Source organism: Arachis hypogaea, chromosome 9 (assembly GCF_003086295.3).
Source record: "Arachis hypogaea cultivar Tifrunner chromosome 9, arahy.Tifrunner.gnm2.J5K5, whole genome shotgun sequence".
NCBI lineage: Eukaryota > Viridiplantae > Streptophyta > Magnoliopsida > Fabales > Fabaceae > Arachis > Arachis hypogaea.
Window position 1 is genome coordinate 84,248,139 of NC_092044.1, and position 10,939 is coordinate 84,259,077.

Sequence of the window (10,939 nt, forward strand, 5' to 3'; positions counted from 1 at the left end):
GGTTGCCTCTGTGGTCCAACTCTTTCCCCAGAAAATTAAATGGTTCAACAAATGCTCAACCAATTCGATAGTTACTTGCTCAAACTAATTTGTATTTCTTTTAATTTTCTGTCTTGCTTTGTATATTGTTTTGCACATGTCATTCTTAAAATCGCGTAACGATTGAATGTAAGAAAATAACAATTTCACCTTATATGATCTCTTCATATATTTTAAGATAAGGAGTATTTTAGTAGTTTAATTTTTATGCTTTGTAAGCATATGAATTTTCAGTATTGAAATTCATTAAACGTTAGTAGTTAGTAGTATAATATAAATAAAGAACTGAAAGCAGATTTATCCTAATAGTAGGCAGCTTAGGATCGTTTAAATAAGATTCGGAATTTGAAATTTGTTGGCGTGACATTTATATATTCTTATTGAAAAATGATGATGATTATCAAATACGTAATCTAAATTTTAAACCAAGTTTAAATTAATTGACTGAACTACCAACTCGAATTCTATTCATTTTTCAGAATGACAATATCGCTTTTTACAATAAAAACGATCTATTTCGATTTATATTCTTTATTTTCGTGATATAACGCAGTCTCTGTGGGTGTTTTTTCATTAACTATGAACGGAAAATGCTTACGTGTCAGGTACAGAAATGGACAGATACCTGATTATCTCTAAATTAAAATTAATTAGGAGTTTATTTTTTCCTATTCTTTAAATAATATATTTTTTAAAATTTTTTTATTCATTATATTAATATTTTTTCAATAAATTATTGAATATATAACATAATAATAATTTCAAACTAATTAATAAATTATTTAAATTTAAAAATATCATTTATTATGAATAATTCTTAAATATAATTTTTAAATATATATAAATATTAAAATTCGGTTAATACAATAAGAATAATACTCTTATGATATATTATTAGTATTATGATCTAAATAATTTTCATAATAAAATAAGAACTAATGAATACATTATTTAATATATAGTAATTTTTTTTAAATAATAACAAATTTAATTTTTTATCTCTTTAAACTAAATTAATAGATTAATAATATTATTGATGTTTTGAGTTTATTGAGTTTATAAAAGATCTTCATATATATATATATATTATTCTATTTAATATTAGTAGCTTATTCTTATAAAAGATCTTCATATATATATATATATATATATATATATATATATATATATATATATATATATATATATATATATTATTCTATTAATATCAGTAGCTTATTCATAGTATATTTTAGTGTAAAGATATCAAATAAAATTATTAATTTAGTTTAAAGAGAGAAAAAAATTTTGATTTGTTATTACTCAAAATTTTTTATTAAATAATGTATTCAATAGTTTTTATTTTATTATAAAAATTATCTAGATCATAATACCAATATTATATCATAGAGTTATTATTATTAATGTATTAATCGTATTTTAATATTTATTATTTATATATTTAAAACTTATATTTGAAAATTATTTATTTAGTTTCATAATAAATGATATTTTTAAATTTGAATAATTTATTAATTAGTTTGTACTTGTTATACCATATATTTAATAAAATGTTGAAAAATGAATATTAATATAATAATAAAAAATAATTTGAAAAAGATATTGTTTAAAGAATAAAGACAAATAAGTTTTTAACCAATTTGAATTTAGAGACAATTAGACCCCTCTCTATTTTCGAACTTGACACGTTAGTGTTTTTCGTTCAGAATTGATGGAGAAATATTCACACGTTAACGTTTTTCGTAGTTATAATTGTCGTTTTATTCTTATATAAGTACATTTGTCAGCATCTATACCTTTTATGAGTACAAATAATAATTTATTATTCATTCAAATTAATTAGATAAAATTTCGGGCACAGACAAAAAAGAAAATTGCCACACCAACCTCATGAAAAACTAAACTTAAATTGTAATACTGAACTTTAGATGGCAATTAATGAGCATATGCAAGTTCTTTTTCAAATTGAGTGAAGTTCTTTACTTCTTCATTGCTATTCTTTATTTTTTCTTTTTTAGCTTGCTACTTGCTAATGCAGTAATGCTAAGAGAAGATTCATAAGTTGAGCTTTGAGAGTCAAATTTTTGAATTGGAATAAAACAAAACAAATGAATAAGAACCATTGAGCAGCGCAATATGATAGTGGAGAGATGTCAGAACTGAGAGCCATGAAAAGCTGAGAATTTAAAGTACTAACCAATTTCAACATCAGGGATGGGCTCATAAATGTTTGCTTAAATATCGACAATTAATTTCCACTTATAAGGCCATGAATAATGATAATGATTTTTGATATTATGACTAAGTAGATCTCATCATATGACTATATCTATTTTTATGGTCTACTAAATTACTATGCAATATGCATCAAACTGTCTTAAATGAATATTGTATTTTTCACTCAAGAAAAAAAAAACATGAATTTGATTGATTAAATGATATTGATTCAAGAGTAACTCAATCTCCACTCAAGAAAAAAAAAACATGAATTTGATTGATTAAAAACTAAAGTCCGTAACTTAGTCTTTTATGATATTTTTAAATTTAATAAGTCAAAGACTAATATGATATTTTTAAATAGCAGAAGTGTTTGTCGATGTGTAAAAAAAAAAAAAATCGTTGTTTAATCACGGTGTACCGGATAACAGAGATTTGAATTTTGAAAAAGTGTTAGATTTTCCACGCGCTAGGCGCGTATTGGTCTTGGTCAATGCTCCAAGCATCCAGTGTCCGGCACTCTCAGCAGTTCGCAATTGCATTTACTGATGACGAACCAGTATGTAGAAAACCCAGGCATATTCTTTTCCATACCCATTGGTCATTGCTACATTCGAAGAAATTCCAAGAAACATGTATTTAAAAATTATAATGGGAAAAAAAAATATATTATCAATAAAATTCAATTTATGTATTGCTCTAGATTTAGATAATTAGTTCTAACAAAATAAGGAAACTACTAATGTTGTATTTTTCTTACGTAGTTGCTATTGGCTAGTTGCAAGCTCTTTGGTTTTTATTTGTGTACAATTTTTCAACGAATAAATTTTGTTTTTTTAATCTTTATGTTTTTGAAGATTTAGACTTTAGTATTAGAACTAAATATTTGAGATTTAAAATGAAGCATTTAAAATTTATAATAAAATTAGTTAATATTAACTGATAAATAATTAATTTTTTAATTAACTTTTTTCTTATTACATATATTATAAGAATTCTAATATCCTATAATTTTGTAGAATATTATAATAATATTCTAAATTTCGTTGCAACTTTTGTCAAGTATATTTTGTATAAGGAAAAGTATAAGGTATCAACATATTATCTGTCAATTTATTGCTAACAATGATTAATTATTATATTTTAAACACATATATAAAGAGGCACATCTAAAAAATATATCTATAAAGACATTTCTATTAAACACAGCTATAAAAAATACTTTTTTATTAAACACATCCACAAAGACACTTCTATTAAACACAGTTATAGATAAGAGTTGGTAGATGTTGGCAGAAATACTGTTGGTAACATAACGGAATTGTTTGTATAATATTAAATAGAATAAATATGAGTAATCATTCGAATAGTTTTTTACTAAAGTATTTTAGTATTTAAAAAGTAGAATTTGGTGTTGATTTAACATGAAAATTAAAACTTTTAAAGAATAAAATATTGAAAGTTTTTAAGATTTAATTGAAAATAAAAAATATTATATGTACTAAAAAATTAATTATTAAATTAATTATTAATATATTTATATAGTTTAATTTATTTTTAATATATATTTTATATTTATAGTTAATTATAGTGATTGATTTAAATATATACTTAATATAGTTTATTTAAAATATTATCTATGTAAATATTAAAGGTAAATTTTATGTTATTTATTATTTGGTATCCAATTTTTGTGACAAATTTTAAAGATTTAAATAATTGCAATTAAACTCGGCTCAATCTTCAAAAAAGAATTGAGCCGAAGACAAAGATACTTAATTTATTGCATAAACATAATATATCTTATTTTTCTTTTTTATTATATCCATAAAGTTCTATATTCTAATCGATTAGATATATCTTATCTATTAGATATATATTAGAGTCTAGAAATGTAGAGTATATAAATAAATGGATATGGAATAGTTAAATTGGAGTATTTCAATAAAGAGAAATAGAAAAAATTGAATTAATAATTTAATAATTTTTCTAAAAAATTAGAAAGAATAGTGACAAATAAAAGATGTTTTTCCTATTTTTTTTTACTAAACTAAAAAGAATCTTTGTTATTTTTTTACCAAATCATATATTTATTTATACTTTGATTGCATTTAATTTAACCCCGTATTTATGAATATTCAATTAATAGAATCAGAATTCAAAACTTATTTGTTTATCTTTTATGTATTTTTGTTACCTAAGTATATTATCTTTAGCCGCACATATATTGTGGCGAGTCAAACTAAACTAGAAACTAAAAAAAAAAGACTATTTCCTAAATTTGTTATACCATATTAAATAATGTTATAGTGAGTGAAATTAAAATTAAAAATAAAAATAAAAAAATAAAATATAAATCGTGTGATAATACAATGATGTCAGAATGACAAAAAAAAATCAAAATTTATTTTATTTAATATTTATTAATTATCAATAATTAATAAATATTAAATAAAATAAATTATAACTATTTTTTACTATATTTTTTTTTTCTACCAAGCATTTTCTGTGTGAACTAATCCTTGTTTTAAATCGCTTGTTGAAAAATGAAAACAGGGAAGCTGAGGAAATGGCAGAGTTTATGACTTTTTTGGACAACACACAGCATTGGAAGTTGCATGAACACTAATAAAACTTCATCAGTCGTGTTTCTTTCTTTATCCCCTCTTCACTTTGTTACTTGTTGTTATTTGTGACATAATCTTCAAGCCTTCAATCCAGTTCTTCTTGAACTTCCCTTACAACTCAACAAAGAAAACATGAGCTTTTCATCACTGCTACTACCACTTTTCTTCACTCTCATGATTCTTTTCCTCTTGAACCCAACAATGGTATATGGGAATAATGATGAGGAAGAAGAAGAGCTACTAGCACTGATGGACATGAAGGATAGTATGGATCCATATGGTCACTACCTAACCTCATGGACCATCAATGGCAACCCATGTGATGGTGCTTCCTTTGAAGGTGTGGCCTGCAATGAAAAGGGCCAAGTTGCAAATATTTCTTTGCAGGGAAAGGGTCTCTCAGGGAAGCTTTCACCAGCCATTGGTGGGCTCAAGCATTTGACAGGACTCTACTTGCATTATAACTCTTTGTATGGTGAGATACCAAGGGAAATTGCAAACTTGACTCAGCTTACTGATTTGTACCTGAATGTGAATCATCTTTCTGGGAAAATCCCAACGGAGATTGCCAACTTGAACAACTTGCAAGGTTAGTACAAGTAGCTGTGATTTTGTTGAGAAGAAAAAGATTGAAACTTTCGGGGTGTTTTTCTTTTTCTTGACTTTTCTTGAAATGTTGGGTGCATAATATAGGTTTCTTTCTTTCTTTGTGTGCACACTTAAGGGCTGTTTAGTATTGGGTTTCACTGAAAGATTTGAACTTGCTTTAGTTTTGTTCATTTTTTTTTTTCTTTCAATGATGCCTTTTTAATCTCCTCAAATGTGCAATTTCCCTTACTCTTGTTAGCGTTGTTTGTTCATTTTGTTCTTACCGATTTCTGCAGTATTTTTTTCTTAAAGATAATCTTTCCAATTTTACTTTGATTTGCAGTTTTGCAGCTTTGCTATAATCAGTTGACAGGAAGCATACCTACCCAGCTTGGTTCTTTGAAGAAGCTGAGTGTTGTTGCGCTTCAGTCAAACCAGTTGACTGGCGCTATCCCTGCTAGTTTAGGTGACTTGCCTATACTGATGAGGCTTGATTTGAGTTCTAACAAACTCTTCGGTTCCATTCCCACTAGCCTTGCTGATCCTCCTTCACTCAAAGTTCTTGATCTTCACAACAATACTCTTTCTGGGAATGTGCCTCCTGGTGAGAACTAATCTTGATGTTACTTCATTAGTATAGAAATAGAAATATGAAAAATGTCTGTTATTGAGACATTTATCAAATATCAACTGGGGCCTTGATTTTGTATTGCATTGCATTGCATTGTCTGATATATGTAGTGGAATAAGGTTTTGTTGTTGCTTGTTCTTTTGATTTCTTTGGTAAATCTAAAATGTGCTGATTTGCTTTAATATGGTTTAATGTAGCTCTGAAGAGACTTGATCATGGATTTCTCTATGAGGACAATCCGGGGCTATGTGGACTTGACTTTCCATCCCTTAAGGCTTGCGGTTCTTTAAATCGCAGGCCTGAACCTTATGGAGCAGCAACAAGAGATATCCCAGAAACTGCAAATGTGAAGTTACCTTGCAATGGAAGCCAGTGCCTAAACTCTCCAAAATCAAAACAAGTACCATCCATTGCCATTGGCATAGTCGTCATTGTGATTGCAGTGTCAGCAATTGGTCTCTTTGCCTTCACATTATTTCGCAGGCGAAAACAGAAGCTAGGAAACTCTTTTCATGTCTCTGATGGCCGGCCAAGTATCGACGAATCCAGGAGTATATACAGGAAAAGTGGATCTCCTTTGGCGAGCCTCGAGTACTCTACTGGATGGGACCCTTTAGCTGATTGTAGGAGCTTCAATGGTGTGGAAAATGAAGACGACATGTTCCAGAGTTTCAGGTTCAACTTGGAAGAAATCGAGTCTGCGACTCAGTATTTCTCAGAGATGAATCTGTTGGGAAAGAGTAGCTTCAGTGCAACATATAAAGGAGTTCTAAGAGATGGTTCAGTTGTTGCTGTGAAGAGTATCAGCAAAACTAGCTGCAAGTCAGATGAAGGTGAATTCTTGAAGGGATTGAGCATTTTGACATCTCTGAGGAATGATAATTTGGTGAAGCTGAGAGGGTTTTGTTGTTCAAGTGGAAGAGGTGAATGCTTCTTGGTTTATGACTTTGTTTCCAACGGAAATCTTTCACGGTTTCTTGATGTGAAGGAAGGAGATGGAGAAGTTCTTGAATGGTCAACCAGAGTTTCTATTGTGAAAGGGATTGCTAAAGGTACCTTTCTCTCCCATGCTTTATTAACTCATATGCTTTTTATGTGAAATTGATAGTTAAAAATCGTTAGAGCATTATTTAGTGAAACATGTTAAATCATCTAACGGTTCTCAATTATCAACTTTACGACTGCTGTACGTGAGTCTTAACCTTTCCCTTCTTGAAATCAAATTATGTTTTCCACCTTTTATCTTTGCTGAACCTTATTTTCCTTTAATCAGGTGTAGCATATTTACATGCACACAAGGTAAAGAAACCGGTTCTTGTTCACCAAAACATCTCGGCCGAGAAAGTGCTCGTCGATCACAGGTATAACCCAATGCTGGCAGATTCCGGCCTTCACAAGCTTCTTACCAATGACATTGTCTTCTCTGAACTCAAGGCCAGTGCAGCAAAGGGTTACCTTGCTCCTGAGTATGCCACCACCGGCCGGTTCACCCAGACCAGTGATGTTTATGCTTTCGGGGTGCTCCTATTGCAGATCCTCTCCGGGAAGCAGCAGATCAGTAACTCAATCAGGCTCGCCGCGGAAGCATCAAGATTCCAAGAATTCATTGATCCAAATCTCCATGGGAGATTCTTTGAATACGAAGCCACTAAACTGGCAAAAATCGCTTTGCTTTGCTGCAATGAGTCTCCCTTTGAGAGGCCATCTATGGAAGCCATTGTTCAAGAACTGGGAAATTGTAGTAGCTGTATCTGATGAGTTCATGGCTCAAATGACTTAACAGTGCTAACTCTTCATGGTTGTTACATTTTAGGGAGTAACATTAATGTTCTAATGTCCTTAACTAAGGACTTAGGTTGTTTGTGATTGTGAATGTCTTGGACTTTTGTGTTGTAAGCTTAGTAAAGGGATGTTATTGAAGCATTTTCATATTTTCTGTCATCAAATTCACATGTAGTTCATAATTGAACGCATGTTTTGTTGAGGTGATTGCATATTTTGAATTTCAATGATGATTCCTGAATCAGGAGCAGCCCTAGTCCTCTGCTCAAACAATAATTCAGAAGTGAAAGTAAGATACATAAGTGATAAGTGCATTTCATGATTAACTCTATGGGAAACAAAACAATAGCTATTTTTGTGAACACATTTTGATTTTCTGAACTTTAAGTCTTTCTGGGTGAGCTTTTCCTACCACTGAACAATTTGATGTTTGTATGTTATTTGTATTAAAAGGAGTAGTTTTTCTATTTTAACAGCCAAAGCAAACGGGAACGGATTTGGTGAGCGACTTATGTTTGTGGCACCGAAATGCCAAATAGGCATTTTGCGCACCAGTTAGTCACACAGTGCAAAATAGGAATGTTTCATTTTCATGGGGTATTTCGACAATTTTGAACCAAAATAGAGGGGTTACTTTACCATTTTTTAAATTCTTGTTTATCTGTGCTCACCTTTGATTAACTTCAATTATTTAGCTCTGCTCATTAATCGGCCTTTTCAGCAGAAGCTCAAGCTCTTCATCTCCATTTTTGAACATTTCGCTGTTCATCTCCATCTTTGATTGTCACCAATAATTGACTGTGCCTGTAATTCCTACCGACTTGCTACTGTCCTTCTGATGGCGTCGTCGGCTCGAACAATGGATAGAAGGTACCGATTTGTATTATTAATGTGCAATTGATTTTTAAATATCCCCTTTTGTTTGGGTAAATTTCTGCAGTTGATGTTTAATTTTATCAACGTTAATATCAATTTAGAGCGTTTTAGAGTACAACATTGGTCATGACTCATGAGTTTTACAGTATTGATGTTATTTGAAAAAGGGTGGGCGGAGACGACGATTTCTTTGCGGGCGTGGGTTTTGCTGACGAAGCATGAATGTACGATGGAGTAGACCATGGACGAGCTGGATAAGACGAGGGCGATGGCTTTGTAGGCTTGGATTCGGATGAGTATGAATTAGAAGAAGATGAAATGGAATAGTATCATTTTGGAAAATGCCGATTCCGACAATGAGGATGGAATTGAATTTGAATGCAATTTTATGAATGATGATTTATACACCGTTGATTTTGGAAAAGTGTTAGGTTAGATTGATTTTGTGAGCTTGAGCAAGGAAGAAGTTTGATGCTTTAGTTTTGCAGATGTTGAAATTGCATTTGACTTCTACCAGGCCTATGCAAAGCGTCATGATTTTAGTGGGAGAGATTCCAGGACTGAAAAGTGTGGCAAAGTGAGGATACGGCAGGACTTTTGTAATACTTTAACTTTTAATACCTTATAATTACATTAAAAGTCTAGGGGCTACTTACTTCTACCCCTTTGATTTAGTACTATATTTATTTAATTTTGAGCACTTGTGAATATAAATCGAAATTTTAATTATGAAAACGAAAAATTCTTTTGCTTTAAACCACGTAGTCATACAAGTATAATCACAGAATATATTATATATATAAAACGTTATTCAACAATCCTCAAATATAAGTTTTACCCCTCTAAACTAAAATAATAATTATCAAGGGAAAAATCTAATAACTAAACCAAATTCAGAAAGTACAATCATATATAATAAGTTTTGTAGATCGGTCGCGATTTCACGCCAAAGCTTTCTGAACCTATCACTGAAAAAGTAAATCTGTAGGGAGGTGAAAACATCGTCCTCGTAGGTTCTCTGTAGAAGGTTTAAGAATTGTCATAGGAGGATACGTATAAAAAAAAATGAATTTTGAAAACAGAGATCTTTGTTCGTCTTATAAATTCTTTTTAAACCACAGCGATTAATAGTACAAAAAATCCAAATTCATATCTTTTCTTATAAAAAGTTTCAATCTCGACAATTCGCATAACATTTCAATACATACCAAATGGTCAATCAATCTAAAAACTCACCAATCACGGTCTCCGACCCAAACATAACCAATCACAGCCTCCGACCCAATATATAATCAAATCTCAGCCTTCGATCCAGCAAAACCCATCACCGCTATCATCAATCCACCATTAAATACTCAAAACAGAAATTAATCACAAGCACAAACAAATACAAGGCAAATACATTTAAGGAACAGTTACAGCAAATATCACAGTTATCAGTTAAACAAAATTCATCAGATAAGCAAACCAAAACACTTAAGCATACCCAAACAAAGCAAACAAATGCAACATGATGCATGCCTGTCCTACTGGCCGTGAGCTCACATCTCGGTTAAATTGCCAGGACCCGACTTCGGTAGCTAACCTGAACATTGTCTCTAGGTTGCGCACTAACATCTCAGCACATCAGCTGGCCATTAGAAGGAGAGTGCCCTGTCACCATTAGAGAGAATACGTGCCCTGTCACTATTAGAGAGAATACGTGCATGATAAACCCCAATTTTAGGGTTTATCTTGTATTAAATTCAGTGAATTTTATCAACTTATCTCACATTTATTCAATGAAATAGCATAATTTTGTAAATTTCTCCTAATTTGTACTGAAAAGTGAAAACATGCTTTTTAGGCCCTTAATTTACTAAATTTAATTCACTTTGATTCCACTCGATGCCTTGATGTGTTTGTTGAGTGATTTTAGGCTTAGAAGGTAGAGATTGAATTGAAGGAGTGACGAAAAAAAGCATGCAAAATTGAGAATTCATGAAGAAATTAGGATTTGGTAGAAATTATGGTCACGCGTACGCATGACTCACGCATACGCATGAGTAATAAAAGCATCGTCAAGCGACACGTACACGTGACCTACGTGTATGCGTGACACTCGTCACGTGACTTCATTAAAGAAAAGGTGACTGGCGATTTCTGAGCTTATCCAAGCCCAAATCCAACTCATTTATGA

At 30.7% G+C, this 10,939-nt stretch overlaps 1 protein-coding gene and 1 long non-coding RNA gene across 3 annotated transcripts; both read left to right on the top strand.

Annotated features, from left to right (window-relative positions):
- Nucleotides 1-4,764: 4,764 nt before the first annotated feature.
- LOC112711134 (uncharacterized) lies at nucleotides 4,765-8,103 on the top strand. The gene is made up of 4 exons (XM_025763707.3): nucleotides 4,765-5,472; nucleotides 5,815-6,075; nucleotides 6,300-7,154; nucleotides 7,376-8,103. Exons 1-4 carry the CDS (start codon nucleotides 5,016-5,018, stop codon nucleotides 7,855-7,857), a joined length of 2,055 nt encoding a protein of 684 aa, XP_025619492.1. The 5' UTR covers nucleotides 4,765-5,015; the 3' UTR covers nucleotides 7,858-8,103.
- Nucleotides 8,104-8,359: 256 nt separating this feature from the next.
- Nucleotides 8,360-9,509, top strand: LOC112713019 (uncharacterized). Of its 2 annotated transcripts, none has more exons than XR_003158044.3 (2): nucleotides 8,360-8,754; nucleotides 8,928-9,509. It is a non-coding gene; the product is annotated as an uncharacterized lncRNA (long non-coding RNA). The 2 variants fall into 2 exon arrangements; XR_003158043.3 differs by having other exon boundaries at nucleotides 8,363-8,754; nucleotides 8,907-9,509.
- Nucleotides 9,510-10,939: the final 1,430 nt, after the last annotated feature.